We start from the raw sequence: 15,312 nt of genomic DNA on the forward strand, positions 1-15,312 counted from the left end.
TTTGCCTCTCATTTTCTTATGGTTACAAGGAATATTACTTTAACAAAACATACTGAATGATGCAAGCAGTCTTCTGAACTGCAGCTGCACTGTAAGCACCCAGTACTGTAAAAAACTACAGGCATTTGCTCCACCTGCTGCTTTCTCTTTGTGCATTGCTTTGTTCTAGTTTTGGTGTTTTCTGTTTGGCAGGAAAATTCTCAAAGTTCAAAACAGTAGTGGAAGAAATCGCTCCATAAAGGCACATGTATATGCATAAAATTAAGTTTCCTGGATATCAGAGGCCCAACATTTTTGAAAGCCTTAATCCAGTAATTGAATTTTACCAGCACCTGCTGATCATGTTAATTAGCTAGAGATTTAGTTTTCTCAGATGAGATGGCAGGTAGTATTTTCTGCTTTGGAGAGCGCTGTGTTCATAAGGTTTTTCAACAGGGAAAATGGTGTTTATGGAGGAAATCAGAACTCTTTCCTATGCTCCAGATGCTCTACTAGTGTGTTTTACAGTTACTCAAGAATACCTGTGCCTTCTTGGTATACCTCAAAGGAAGCTAAGGGTGTTAAGCCCATCTTAGCCTGCATCTGGGTCTCTATTCTGCAACGTGACTCAACTGTCTTTTCATCCTTAGGTTGGAAATCGGGATGATTCAAACCTTTACATTAATATGAAGCTGAAGGCTGCTGCTGAGGTAATGCCCAACCTCTTAGTATTTCTTTTTACCTTCCTACAGTAGGTCAAATCTCAATATGAAAACACAGATGCAAATCAAATAGTTTTGTCTAAGCTTTGCCTGTATTGGAGAAACTAGTGTTGGCCTTAATTCTTTGTTGTAAGTAAGTAGTGTAGGTGTGTAACCTGACGTGTAGCAAAGTGGGGTATTCCAGTAACAATGGTGTGGGCTGGTGCCACTTCTTGTGTGATCATCTCCTAGATTACATGTGTCTGAAGTGCTGATACTCTGTCTTTCCTGACCTGTCACCATGTGCTTATATTTCCCGTCTTGTAACTGCAGTTGCCTTGCATCTGTCACCAAGTGGTGTATTACATGCTATAGCAGGGCTGGGAATGCAGATGAGTCCCTGTTTTCCTGTGTGATATCTAGCATCTTCTTTGCTGGCATTTCAAGGCAGTATGCTGCCAAATTAAAATTATGTTCATGTCAAAAGGTGTATAGGACAGTTGAAGTATGGACCAATCTATGTAGGCAAAGTGCTAAACTTTCTTCTTTCATTGATAGTATTTCTAAATAATAGGACTGTAGCCACAGGAACAGGAGATAGACCTGGGAAATGTGAGAGAATGTAGCTGTGACTGGGCTGGACTGGGAGAATAGCCAGATCAATCCCTGATGTCAATTCAGAAATCATATAATTTGTTGGTATTCTCATTTGCAGATTGGGATTAGTGCCAATCACATAAAACTGCCAAACACAGCAACAGAAGCTGATGTAAGTAGTTACAGCCAGTAATGAAAAAATACATAACACTGGTGTTGAGCTCAATAGGTGAATTTACATTTGTCCTCTCATTTTATATAAAAAAGAGACTACTTTCCTATAGATATTAACTAATAAAAAAAAAAAAGCTGCAACCTGCTGAGGTTTTTGATACGGATTTTTTTATTATTATTATTGTTAAGTTTTAAAATTAAAACACTACAACATAAAATTTAGACTTTAACAGGTATTTTTCAAAAAGTAAAAAAATGTGAGTCATGTTTTTGGGTGGAAAAACTAAACTTCTTATGTGTATCTTTTAATCCAGGTAGGATTATGTTTTTTTTTTATTTACATCAGTCATATTTCAGTTTATTGGCCATTACATTTTTGGTCTTTACTTGTAGGTCCTCAAGTGCATTGCCTCTTTGAATGGAGACCCTGCTGTTCATGGCTTTATAGTGCAGCTGCCCCTTGACTCTGATAAACCCATCAATACAGAAAAAATAACCAATGCTGTTGCACCTGAGAAGGATGTAGATGGGTAAACTGACTTCACCCCTGGAGAGCATGACAGCCACTCCAGAAAGAAAACTTTTTCTTTTCTTTTTTTTTTTTCCCTTCAAACAGTGATAATGAGGCTGGGAATCTTATTTGGCCTTTATTCTTTCAAAATGCAGCTTAAGTAGCATCAATGCTGGGAAACTCTCTAGAGGGGACCTTGGAGACTGCTTTATTCCCTGTACGCCAAAAGGATGCATGGAACTTATCAGACAGACAGGTAAGGAGGTTTCCATCCATTATTCATGAGTGCAATAGTCTTCAATAAGAGGATAAATTACGCACATTGCAAGGCTGTGCTTCACATCAAAACTTTTGTTGAGATGCCGCATTTCATCTTTGCCTTTTCAGATAGTAAAAGAACTGGTTTTAAAGTTGTCCTTCCTTCCTTCCTCCCAACTCCAATTCCCTGTCACGCACAACCGAGAAGAAAAATAGATCCTTGTCCGGAGTTAACAGTTATTTTCTCTTTCCTAGTAGCTGGTGCAGTGCTGTGGTTTTGGATTTAGTCTGAGAACAAACTGGTAACACACCATGGTTTTAGTCATTGCTAAGTAATGCTTACCCTGGTCAAGGACTTTTCAGTCTCATGCTCTGACGGTGAGGAGGGGCACAAGAAGCCAGGGGGAAGCAGAGACAGGACACCTTACCTGAACTAGCCAAAGGGGTATTCCATACCACAGCAGGTCATGCTCATGGTATAAACTGGGGGGGAGTCACCCGAAAGACCCAGATTGCTGCTCACTTTGAGCTGGGTATCAGTTAGCAGCTGGTGAGCAATTCCATTGTGCATCGCTTGTGTTTATTGGTTTTGGTTTGGTTTTTTATTCTTTTTCTTTTGTTTTCCTTTTTAGTGTTATATTCTCTCCCCTTGTTATTTCCCTTATTATTAGCAGTAGTAGTTTTGTATTATACCTTTAGTTATTGGACTGTTCTTATCTCAGCCCGAGGGATTTATATTCTTTCAGTTTTCCTCCCCATCCCTCTGGGAACTGATGGGGGGGGTGGAAGGGAAGAAGGGAGTGAGTGAGTGAGTGAGTGGCTGCATGGTTCTAAATTACTGGCTGGGGCTTAAGCCACAACTATCCTGAAGTACCAGAGCCAGACTTAAACTGACCAAAAGACTCCAGAGCTGTTTGGGTTAGTTTGAACTAGGATGTACAATGACCTATTTTTACTTTCTGTGGTGCAGGCATCCAGGTTGCAGGAAAAAGGGCTGTAGTGGTTGGTCGCAGTAAGATTGTTGGTGCTCCCATGCATGATCTGCTGCTCTGGAATCATGCAACTGTAACCACTTGCCATTCAAAGACCTCAACACTGGCGGAGGAGGTAAGAACAGGCTGGATGCATGAATCTGTTAGTTACCTGCTGCAAGCCAGTGCTGTCTGCACATCCCTGCTTGGTGTATTTCTACCGAGTCATTTGGTCTGGCTCATCTTTCATCTGAATCAGTTTTCCAGTTCTGTTCATTGCATGGCTGTGTGAATACTTACACTGGAATAGGATCTTGATTATTTTTGGCCCTTAATTAGAGGGGTTTAATTATAACAGTAAAATTCTTATTTTTATTTTCTTTGAGCAAGTGCTGAGAATTTAAACATCCCTTCCTCCATGTAGTGGCCTGCAAGACAACATGTTTGGTTTTGTTTTTTTGGGGGATTGTTTTCTTCTCAGAAAGGCCAGGTATTCTTTTGCTCTAATGGCTGGAAAATGCTTTCTCCAGGTTTGGGTTTTTTTTCCAGTCTATTTTCTATGACTGTGAGTTGGTACCATTTTCCTCTCTAGCAGTGAGAATGACAGAAATAGTGAGTTGCTGTGCTGCCACCTACTTGGATTTCATAGAGCAATCAACACTGCCAGGCTCTGTAGGCAAGTATTAAAGCTGAAAAGGGGGTAGGTGTATTTGAATATAACTCACAAAGATCAGAAATACTGCAATGCTTCATGCCACTAAGCTGCTGTTCAATAAGACTGTCATTAGGTTAATTAACAATTGAAGTGCTAATTCTTAATGAAATCTTAAAAATAATTTATCTACCTTGAAGATAAAAAGAGAAACTTCCAAGGGAAGGAAACATGAATGAAGCAGTGCAGGAACTGACAACGAGCTTTAATCAGTGTCTTCAGCACCAGCTTTGTGACCAAATCTGTCAAATTTACTGTCTGATCAAATATTAGTGCTGAGTTACAGTTAGCTTTCCCTGGAGTTGTATGTTACACAATCCTGGACGTAAAAACCTCAAAAGAAGTGAAGTGACACTTAGAGTTCACTTCAGGGTGAACGTGCAGGGATTGTTCTTGGCTGCTGACTGAGGAGTGATGGTTATATTTCTAGCATTGAAAATAGCAACTGAACATGCAGGATGTATGAAGGGAGGAAGATAAGAATATGGAGAAGGCTTTAATTTTATCTAAAAGTAGTCTGTATGATCCACTTGGGAATCATGGAGGAGTTCAAAGGAGGTTGTGAAGCGTTGACTAGCAGTGGTTCAGGGTAGGGGTGTGAAAATAGGCCATAATTTCTGATCACAGGAATTTGTCCGTGTGAAGGAACTGCTAGCTACCTTTAATTGCTGACAATGCCCTTTCATCCCTCCAACAGCAATGGGTGAGCACACAGTTTCACTGCAACTGAAGCTGCTGAAGCAGGTCTGCATTTTTCCACTGGCAGTGTGATACACAGTTGTTTGCCTTTTTCTTTTTTTTTTTTTTATATAGGTTGGTAAAGCTGATATCCTGGTGGTTGCAGCTGGTAAAGCTGAAATGGTGAAAGGTGAATGGATCAAACCTGGTGCGATCGTAATAGACTGTGGAATTAACCATGTGCCCGGTGCGTGGGTAATGTATAAAGAGTGGGAATGTGTTTGTATATAAATTCAGTTGCTAAGTAAGTACATGGATACTGTTTCCTTGGTGTTTCTAGACTTCTGGACTGTTTCTGGACTTCTTTCTCTTTTAAGTCTGTCTTAGGTAATGATGGCAACCCCTGAAGAAGCTAGCATAAAAAAAGGTTGGTCTGAAGTACTGTCCTAAAGCAGATCAGTGGCAATTTTATTTCTGCCTTCCATGATGCTGATGATTAGTAAAGGAGGAGGCTAGGAAATACTGCTAAAGAATATCCATGTAATTTGCCCCAGCTACATAGTGAAGTCTTGCTGCTGTTGTCACTTGTGAGCACACAGCTTTGCTGTCATTACTTTGCAGTTAGGTCTTATAAGCTGTTCTGTTTGAAATACATAAATGGCAAGCAAGTAGCTGTGGATTTGTTGAGTCACAACTTTAACTTCTTAGGCTTGAATGGCTGTTGTCTTGAAACAAAGCAGCTTCTGCAAGAGTATTTGGTGACAGTGGCTCTGGCACAGAACGAAGTGCTTTAACATAATGGATTTTAGGGTAGGGTTTCACTTAGCTACTCCTTCCTTGTAAAGAAGGAACAGGCAGTCTGGCAATTTCTGTTTTCATCTCATTTTAAATCCAAATTACAGATATTGAATGATACAGAAAATTAGTCACCATCCGACTATCTCTGTACTACACCCACATAGCTTTTAGAAGGTAGTTTTCATAATTAATCAGTCATTTTGTTGCCATTATTTAATGGAATATAACGAAATTTCTGTTCAGAAGTCTTGTTCCTCAAAGATGACACTGAGTTGCATTTAAAGACATTAATCCTCTATCTAATTGAAGTCTGCTGCTGCTGCTGCTGTTTGTTGTTTGATGTATTTGTACCCAAACTTAGGCAATTCACCAAAACCCATAGGGTCACTGCTTATTTGCATGGAACAGAATGGCTTGGAGTCTCCCCCATTAACATGTTGCAAATAAAACTACCATTGTGTTTCTGAAGTATGGTATGACCTTTTTTTTTTAGGCTTGCTGTGAACCGCATCTCTGAGGACACATCCCTGATTCTTGCAGTTAGTGTACCTTGGGCAGTGCACTGATTTCTGAGTCTAGTCAATGTTGCGTGGCAATATGCTTAATGTCATTGTGAGATTTGGTAGTCAGGTACTTGATAGAGTGCCATGGAAATTGTAGGTTTCAAAATGATGGATGCCATGGACTTCTTTTTCTGTGGTTTTCTGAAGCTGCTGAGCTTTCCTGCGGCTTTCTTGTTTTCTGATAGGTTGTGGAAAAATTTTCAGATTAATCTCTTAGGAAATCGGTGCCAGAATTGTGGGAATTTTAATGCTACAGAAAAAACAGTAGCTAGTTTGCTGGCTTTTCCAGCTACATCTCCGTACAAATAGAATATTGCTGCTAGCTGTGATAGTGCTTTGAATGGAGTGAGGGGACAAATAACACATTTCCAGTACATCTTACATTGGCTGTAAGTGCCCCCAGCTAGGTGTCTCCTAGATGTAGATGTGAGTTACAGCTGAAGGACATGGCAGTCTGAATATACCTGTATTCTGCAACTTAGGGTGCCCTCTCAGGCAAATGCCAATATGATTTGACATATCAGGACATTGACTTCATGCAGGCTTGCCAAGTTGGAGTTAAAAAAGTTATAGCCACATAATGCCATGCAAATCCAGCTGTTGTGTATTTGAATGGCAGGTGACCTGTATGATCCCAAGGCTGCCAGTTTGGAGGCTAGAGTAGGTAGTTTAGACACATCTGGTTTTGTGTTCATGTACTACAGCTGAACAGAATTTCTTCCAGGTCTCCAGCTAGAGAGAGAGGAAGGAGGATCTAGTAGTCCAACAAAAATTTAAATGCCTTACTCCAGGACTGTAGAAATTGCTCTGCTACAGGAACGGAGAGCACTGCAGGTAGAGGATATTCCCAGAGATGGCATAGTCTCTGGAGTGTCCCTCTCCCAAGTACTGATGGAGAAAGCAACCCAGTTCAGAGTCTTCTTCTGCTGTGGGGTTTTGTAGCCCCAGCCTACAGGAAATCTTGAACAGTGGATGTAAGAGCAGCAAAGGAAGTTCAGCCTCTGTGTATCTTGGTGCCATGCTCTTTAAACACCAAAAGAGCTAGAAAAATATAGAAAGCTTTGACTTGATGTTTTGTTTATATCATCATGTACTGGGAATCAAGGTGCCATCATAGACCTATAAAATCGGATTGTGCTGGATCTCTCATGAAACTCCTTTCCCAGTGCTGTACAGAAAGTAAACAGACTGGAAGCAGATGGTCTAATGTCTTATAGATAAGGGTCTTGTGTGTTTTGCAGTCATATATCCATCAGAAACTTGTTAGAATTGTATGTACATTGGCAAAAGTTTGCTTGAAAGTCATGCAAATATTCCCAGCCCTTATCCAATGAAAGTAGCTGAATTAGCTCCAGTCCAGAAGCTGCGCTCAGGCTGTCTGTCACGCAGCTGTCTCTGGAGGTAGATGGAGATCATCGTACCTGTTCAATCCATGTGTATAGGTATGCCTTTCACTTCTTTGATATCAGAGTCCTCAGGTGTCTCTCATGTGTTCCAGTTGGCTACAGAACCTATGGGACTAAGGACAACACAGTCACTGAGAATGGTTATAGTGTCACAGCTACTGTCTATAACTGGTTTTGGTTTGTTTGTGTTTTTTTAAGAATGGGATGAGGAATACTGAGAAGGTAAAACTATGGGGAGAGGCAGAAAGTGTTGCATGTGAGCTTTCTTTCAAACAAATAATGTTTTAAGGCTAATTGAGTGTTAAGTTGTTAAGAAATTAATCCTAAATTGTGCTCAGCAGTGCTTGGTGTGAGGAGCAGATGCAGAGGCAGGGACTGGGGGTCTGTTTAGCTTGTGGTCACCACAGTGTCATGTAATGGATTAGGCTGTTTGTGTTTGGTGTGCCTACTTGTTTTCATCATTCTTGACCCTAGAGTCTCCCTGGCCAGGGTAGCAGGTAGGCCTGCTTGGTGTCCTTGGAAGAAACTATGATTATGTTATTTGCCTTTTCCAACCTTAATTAAACTGATTTCTGGGCTGGAAGGCCAGATTGGTGTGCAGTTCAGGCAACAAAACAACAGTGGCTGTAGAAACAGTGTTTAACAGCTGTGATGTTGTTCAAGCTTTGAACTTCAGGGGGAAGAACTGTTGCTTAAAGCACAAACACAGCAAAAGCATCCAAACTGGTAATTGTCAGTAACAATGCAGCAAAAAAATCAGAGTTGGCAGGAGCTGCTTTTGTTCCCTCTTTTTGGTTTTAACATAATCAGCTGTTTAGGTTTCTCTTCTCTCCCTTGCCAAATGTATGTTAAAGTTATTGACTGTGTTCTGTTCAAACATACGCTTATTGTATGCAATATATTTCAATGTTAACAGCATTAAAATCTGTCTTCAGATCTTTCACACTGCTTAGAAGTTCCCTAGAGTCCTTATATCTGAAATGAGGATCTGCCATTCCAGGAGAAACTTAAATTTTCTCTTTTTTATATGCTGTGCCTATAACCAGTGAGTTCTTTAGATGGTTGTGCTAGTTTACTAAAGCATGTTGTCTTTTTCTGTCTCTCTGGGCGAGTTTAAAGGTCACCACTGGGAAAAAATGCTGCATCTGCTTTTGAATTGTCAGGCCATGTAGTGCAGCAGGATGTAGCTTTTCTTTCTTTCTTTTCTTTTTTCCCCTAGAGAAAAGGGAGGTTATTCTACTAGTGCTGTCTTAAGCCACGTGTGAGGTTTTGACAATACTCTGATCTCTGTGAACTACAGTATTTACTAGTCCATCATTAGAGTGGCAGTGAGTAATTGAGAAGCTCAGCAATTTCTGTCTCCAGTTTATGTAAAGGCAAATGATTTTATTTGGTAGAAAGGCCCAGGTGTCCTCCAAAATCGAACAGAGCAAATATAAACCTGGATTTTTGGAACAAGTCAGCCATGTTTCTTCTCTTGCTTCTTCTAGACCATTGGTTTGTATCTCCTTCAAATTGGGAGCTGTACTAGTCCTTCACAACAGTATAGCAGGAGCTGTTAAGGGGTGGTTCAGGTGACATATCTATTGTATTTCCTATTTGTGTTTTATTATTGCACAGATGTAAAACATAATGTGTGCTTTTTACCCTTTATTTGTTTTGGAGTCCTCTTCGGACTGCTCCATGTGCTATGTGCCACTGAGAAAATAATTGCATCCTCAAGGGGAGGTCTGGCTGGCTGGGGATAAATGGTGCTTAATGTAAAGATACTTCTTCCCATTCTTCACTGTGAGGGTGGTGAGACATTGGAACACATTGCCTGCCCCATCCCTGGCAGTGTTCAAGGCCAGGCTGGACAGGGCTCTGAGCAACCTGGTCTAGTGGAAGGTGTCTCTGCCCATGGCAGGGTGGTTGGAACAAGATGATCTTTAAGGTCCCTTCCAACCTAAACCATTCTTCTGATTCTATGATATATTGCATGAGCTGTTGACACTCTCTTAGTGAAGTATGATAATAACAGTTTAATCTTTTGATGTTTTAACTTCTTGTCTTTTCTTTGCATCTTTCTGAGTCCTCACCTTGTGTTTTGTTTACTCCATTAGAGGAAAATACTTCAGCTTCAGTAAGTGCTGGCTTCCCTTTTGGTGAAATGTGATGTAGAACTTTTTCCTTAAATCCCCAGATAGCACAAAGGCCAGTGGAAAAAGAGTTGTAGGAGATGTGGCATACAGCACAGCAAAGGAGAAAGCTTCCTACATCACACCAGTTCCTGGGGGCGTTGGGCCTATGACTGTCGCCATGTTGATGCAGGTATGTGTTCATCTCCTCCACGTTTATGTCTAGATTATGTTGTTTCTGACCACCAACATGCTACCAAGGCAACTGATGCTTCCTTCTTGTTCTTACAGAGGTGTAGTTAGGGTTTCCAACTCCTAGTCCAAACAATTTTGATTCAGTTAACTTAGGAAGAAGATGGACCTTAAGGAAATATTAGGACAGAGGTTTTTTGGTTGGTTGTGGGGTTCATTTTTTTTTTTTTTGTTTTGGGTGTTTTTTTGGGGGCCCAGGGGGTGTGTTTTGGTTTTTGTGCCTTTTTTTTTGGGGGGGGGGGTTGTGGGGTTTTGTGGTTTGTTTTTTTGGGGGGGAGGGTTTGGTTGGTTGGTTTGGTTTGGTTTTTTGATGAAGAAGTGGGTTGGGTTTTTTTGGAACCTGGTTGCAAAACAGCAAGAAACAGGCTTTTCTTACTATGCTCTGGCTGTAATTCCAAAACTATCTGGAAGTATGTTGGACAGAAAGAAGGAGAGTAACAGTATAAGCCAGCTCCCTGTTTCCTGCTTTGCTTGAGAAACCCTGCTGGCACAGAGCATTAAAAAAAATAAATCACACTGGAATATGGATCAGTAGATGGATAGATATGGGGGGGGTTTGGTCTGGTTTGGGGTGGTTTTTTTTTAAAGGAAACTGTGAGCAGAATCTCATTTTGGATTATTAGCAAATGCTTTAATCAAAGCACTTTGTTAATCCCAAACTGAGACATTGGGCTGGGGGGGAGGGGAACCTTTCTGAGTCTCATTAACTAGCATGGTTCAAAGAGTTGATTGCTATAATGCCCTCTGATCCTCATTTTAGAGCACAGTGGAGAGTGCACAGCGTTTTCTGGAGAAGTTCCAACCTGGAAAATGGAATATCCAGTACAACCAGCTGACCCTAAAGATGCCAGTTCCAAGGTAATGCTTTCAAATGAACCCACTGGCAATATTAATGCAGTATAGTATTCACTTCTGTTCCCAAGCTTTGTGTAATATGGGGCATACATATATGTAGACTGTAGCTGACATTAAAGTTTGGAGAGAGCTAGAGAGAAAACTGAGGCATTCCTAAGGGAGCAGAGCTAACTTGCAGTGATGCTGTGACATATGTTGAAGTGTAGGCTTGGGTCATCCTGATAATACTAAGCCACAGACATGGACTTCCACAGACTTTTTAGATCAGCTAGATAGTTTCTGATTCGGCAGATAGTGAGACACATAGATTTTGGAAAATTTTCATTCTCATGAGGCAAATACCTAGCTTCTGGAAGTAGCAGTTGTTGGTGTCAAGACCCCAAAGATCAGTTGAAATATACAAATACCATAAGGGAGCATAAGATACTGCCTACAAAAAAGGTATTCTTGGTGGGGGGAGGATTGAGGGATGGCTTTGTTGTTTACTTGGGTATTCTGGTTTTTGTCTGTTCTGATGTAGCCAGTATCAGTGAGATTGTTTCATTTAACTAGGAGGGGTTAAAGCTTCCCTTTTAAAATGCAGACAAGGTGTTTGTACTTTATCCTGTCCAGAAGCAGGGAATTTGTGAGAAGTCTTTGACTTACAGATTTACCTTTCTTTCTTTAAGTGATATTGAAATATCGCAGTCTTACATACCCAAGCCCATTGATCAAGTTGCAAGAGAAGTTGGCCTGCTCCCTGATGAGGTGGAACTCTACGGCCAAACTAAAGCCAAGGTTCATCTGTCAGCTCTGAAACGGTTGAAGAACCAGCCAGATGGCAAATACATTGTTGTTACTGGGTAGGTATTTCTTTAACTGAGATATTACTTACATGATGTCAAGGTGAAAAGAAATTCTATTAGCATGGCATGTTGTTTGATTACTGTCTTTTGGTAAGGTGACTCTATGGGGTGCTCTGGGTTTTAGGAAAACACACAGTGAAAATCTGGATTTATCTCTTGTGGCAAATCATGGGAATGTAGTTTAACATTTCTCTCCTGGAGATGAATAGTTTTGGTATGCGTGTCAGGGTTACAAAGGGCAGACTGGATTGTAGTCAGAGTTCTTCTAGTCTAGTAACCTGCCTTCAGAGGTAACTAGCAAATTGTTTCAGAGGAAGGTCTTCAGCTGTTATAATTTCCCAATCTCAATCAAAGCTCAAATTGGTAAAGATTAGCTTAAGTCTGAGCCAACCCAGAATGTGAATTGGCATTAACTGCAACTACTGGGTAACTATTTTAGCCCTGTGTTTTGAGGCTCACCCACTACAAGGGTTTAGTTGTGTCTGTTCTGTTTTTTCACTGCAGGATAACTCCTACTCCCCTGGGAGAGGGGAAAAGCACCACCACTGTCGGTCTTGTTCAAGCCTTAGGAGCACACCTTCACCAGAATGTCTTTGCTTGTGTTCGTCAGCCTTCTCAGGGACCAACCTTTGGTATAAAAGGTATCAACTGTTCTGTTGCTTGCTGTTCAATTAAAAGGGGGAAGATGGAATTTGGAGATTTCATTCTGCTGCATAATTCCCAGTTACAATTGCATTTCCTGTTAAGAAAATAATAACTTCAGCGTTGTCTTCAAGTTCTATGCTGGGATATAAACTAAGCTGCTCAACAGTAGCTGCCTTAAAGCCATTAAGCAATCACATGTTATACCACTCTGGGCTAGAGAGACCTTTATTTGTGTGATTTGACTATTGTCCCTCTCTAGGTGGAGCTGCAGGTGGCGGCTATTGTCAAGTTATCCCCATGGAAGAGGTAATTCTTTATACAAAGTCTCATTGCACATAGAGCTCACAGACCTCGAAGAGATACTGCTGTTGGATAACTTGCAAAATCTTTGTTGTTTATGGCTCAGTGTAGCACTCTGAAGAATGCTTTATTTCAGCAGTTTTATATTTGGTTTTCTTTTAAATGTCTTTGGCTGTTTCAGAAGGGTGCTTGCATGGTCAGGGAACTTCGCAGAACTGGGAATTCCCAGTTCTCTGTTCCCTCCCCTCCTCTGCCTTGAATTGCTGTATATCCTTGAGAAAAGCACATCCTGTGCCTCTTTTTCCTGGCATTGAAATTAAGGTGATAATGATGTAATACATTTTGGAAGCTTATTAAGTAGTTCTGTCAGCAGCAGTGGTCACCGACTCTTTCTGTGAGCTATTTTGGTGTACTTCTGGTTTAGATTACTAGCATGGAAAGGAAAAAGGGAAGTTGGGAATCAGTAATGCCAAGACCTCAGCCTGTGGGGGACTGGCACTGCAGAATATTTCTGATGTGGCTTGGCAGCAAGTAAAATCCTGTGTCTGGGGGCAGGGAATTGAAAGGCACGTGTAGCACGTGCTCTCGTGCTTCTCTCAGTTCTCAAAGTAATTGCCTGTAGAATTCTACCTTTGTCTTGTGCACTATAGATTGACACAGGGCAATTTTAGGAAGAAAAGCAGAAATGATCAAAAGGGCTGTTTGTTCCAATTGATGCAGCAAGTCCATAAAAGATAAAAATGTTAAGGAGGCAGAATATTGATTTAGTCAGGTGCCAAGAACATGTGTGAAAGATAGATGTGACAGGAAAAATAATCTCCTCCTCTTTGGGATTGTTAATAAGATGAGTCAAAATACTTCACTGTGTGCAGCAGTGAGAAACAGCTCCACTCTTGGAACGAAACTGGCTGAAAGGACTTTCTTTAAGTATGACCCACGTGGTATAAATACACAGTTTTGTGGGGGTGTTTTAGTGATGTATGTCTCATAAAATTGAAGTATCTGGAGTCACTAGTTACTCTAATGACCTTGATCCATCACTGGGTATTTCTGCATGCAGCTTTCATCCTAGGAAAATAGTAGCAAGTGAAACACTTTTGAGGTCATACTGCAGAACCAAGGTAGTAGTAATTGCTTCTTATTGCATGTATGTAGAATGAGACAACAGTCAGCATTTACTAATTCGGATTTTTAATTACTGCGTGTGACTAGTTACATTCTGCTTTTAGCTATCTGGTTTTTAATATGACAGTAGCAAGGCTGCCATAAAATGCTGTTGTATGGTCTTTTGTCATATCACCTTTTCTGATGTCCCCGTTTCATCTTCCTTTGCTGCTCAGCTACAGAGTATTGTTTTAACCACACCTTTTACTCCCCTGCCATAATGCAAGTTTGTCACAGAAGCTATATATCCCAAGCCTTTTGTCATCATAGCTACAGTGCAGCTAGATAACTCAAGCTGGCAAACCCACTCGAACTATCTTTTGATGAGATAGAACCGAGAAAACTATTAGCAGTGTCACTGTGTAGTATGTGGTCTACAAGTTCTGCCTATGATACTGTGTATTTGAGTGGTTAGCTTATGCAGAGCTCTGTGCAACCACAACTCTACTGCTAGCACTACACAAAGTTTCAATTTAGCTCAGATATCTTTGTGGGAGCAGCAGCAGCTCCAGTTAATGTATGTGTGAAATCTGTTTGTGGAAAAAAAGAGTGGGTCAGAAGGAAGGTGAAGGAAGAGCAATGCAGACATGCCATGCCATGGGCTTCTCAGGTGTCAAGGAGCCTGTGAGAACTATTCTCGTGGAAAACAAACAAACCTCAAACCTTTTTATTTGGAAGCTTTGTTCTGGAAGTTTGTAAGTGACATAAATGTGGGGGAGGAATTTTCTGTTTTAGAGGAATTCTTTCCTCTCTTCCATATACTGCACTGAGCAATCTCTCCCCCTCCATCCTCACCCACTTTAACATTGCTGTTAATACTTCTCTTTCCATCTGTCTATGGTGAACTGAAATAAATGAAAATTGCAGCAGAATGAGGTAACTGATATGTTTTATCTCCTCTAGTTTAACCTTCACCTCACCGGTGACATCCATGCTATCACTGCAGCCAACAACCTGGTTGCTGCTGCTGTTGATGCACGTATATTCCATGAGCTCACTCAGACTGACCAGGTACGGTCCTTACTTAGGAGACATTTGAGCCCAGCCCACTTTGGCCAAGATGTTTTGGCTGTACTGGTGTTGCTAATTAACTATCTGTTTCATTATGTAAGGCTCTCTACAACCGTTTGGTGCCTTCTGACAATGGTGTTAGGAAGTTCTCAGACATTCAGATTCGAAGACTACAGGTAATTTCACCAGTTTCACGTTGGTTTCTAGTTCTGTTCCTTTTACTTACCCTTTATGTAGGCGGAACTAGGATACAGAAGTTCTCGTGTTGTCCTCTAGGTCATTCTGCTGGCATTTTATTTTTTACATAAAGTGTGCAGAAGTGTAATAGCCCTTTCTACAGCACAGAAAACTGAGATGTAGCCCGAAGGGGAAGAATCATTAATGTAACTCCATCATATGCTGATGAGTAACACAGTGGGAAGAGACAAAGGGATTAGTGCCCTTTATTAATGGTGCCCATTCAGTGTCCTTAATGCAGTTAAGAAAGTACCAAGCTAGAGATGAATAGTTCCCATGTGACAGCTATATAGATAATGCAGCACAAAAAAAAGGTAGTTTATAAAAGTCAGTAAAAGGAGAGTAGAGAGATTTTTTTGTCTTATCCAGACTGAGAAAATGGGAAAGGGCAGTGTAGGTGACAGGCATTTTTTCCCATTCCTCCTATTCCCAAAAAAAGAATTCCCAGTTAGGTGAGTGACCCTGAACAGACCACAGCTCCTCTGATCCCCAGAAATGAATGTGAACTAGCATGTGTCCCTGACTTCCACAAAAAATG

General features: G+C 40.9%; 1 protein-coding gene across 3 annotated transcripts in view; it reads left to right on the forward strand.

The window, feature by feature from the left end:
• Positions 1-15,312, forward strand: part of MTHFD1 (methylenetetrahydrofolate dehydrogenase, cyclohydrolase and formyltetrahydrofolate synthetase 1) — a 95,838-nt gene that overhangs the window by 62,564 nt on the left and 17,962 nt on the right. For 2 of the 3 annotated variants that reach the window (XM_061376396.1, XM_061376400.1), the window contains 13 exons: positions 630-689; positions 1,396-1,449; positions 1,845-1,981; positions 2,118-2,218; positions 3,191-3,327; positions 4,717-4,828; positions 9,531-9,658; positions 10,478-10,575; positions 11,241-11,414; positions 11,922-12,058; positions 12,322-12,368; positions 14,430-14,537; positions 14,639-14,713. The exons of the other annotated variant lie outside the window; for it this stretch is intronic. In XM_061376396.1, the coding sequence (XP_061232380.1) occupies positions 630-689; positions 1,396-1,449; positions 1,845-1,981; positions 2,118-2,218; positions 3,191-3,327; positions 4,717-4,828; positions 9,531-9,658; positions 10,478-10,575; positions 11,241-11,414; positions 11,922-12,058; positions 12,322-12,368; positions 14,430-14,537; positions 14,639-14,713 (1,368 nt within the window). The remainder of the gene's footprint in view (positions 1-629; positions 690-1,395; positions 1,450-1,844; positions 1,982-2,117; positions 2,219-3,190; positions 3,328-4,716; positions 4,829-9,530; positions 9,659-10,477; positions 10,576-11,240; positions 11,415-11,921; positions 12,059-12,321; positions 12,369-14,429; positions 14,538-14,638; positions 14,714-15,312) is intronic. 3 annotated transcript variants of the gene reach the window in all.

The sequence above is a fragment of the Neopsephotus bourkii genome, unplaced genomic scaffold (assembly GCF_033783945.1).
Source record: "Neopsephotus bourkii isolate Nb327-2 ecotype Australia unplaced genomic scaffold, CSIRO-AGI_Nbou_v1 NB_1707, whole genome shotgun sequence".
In the NCBI taxonomy this organism is placed as follows: Eukaryota; Metazoa; Chordata; class Aves; order Psittaciformes; family Psittacidae; genus Neopsephotus; species Neopsephotus bourkii.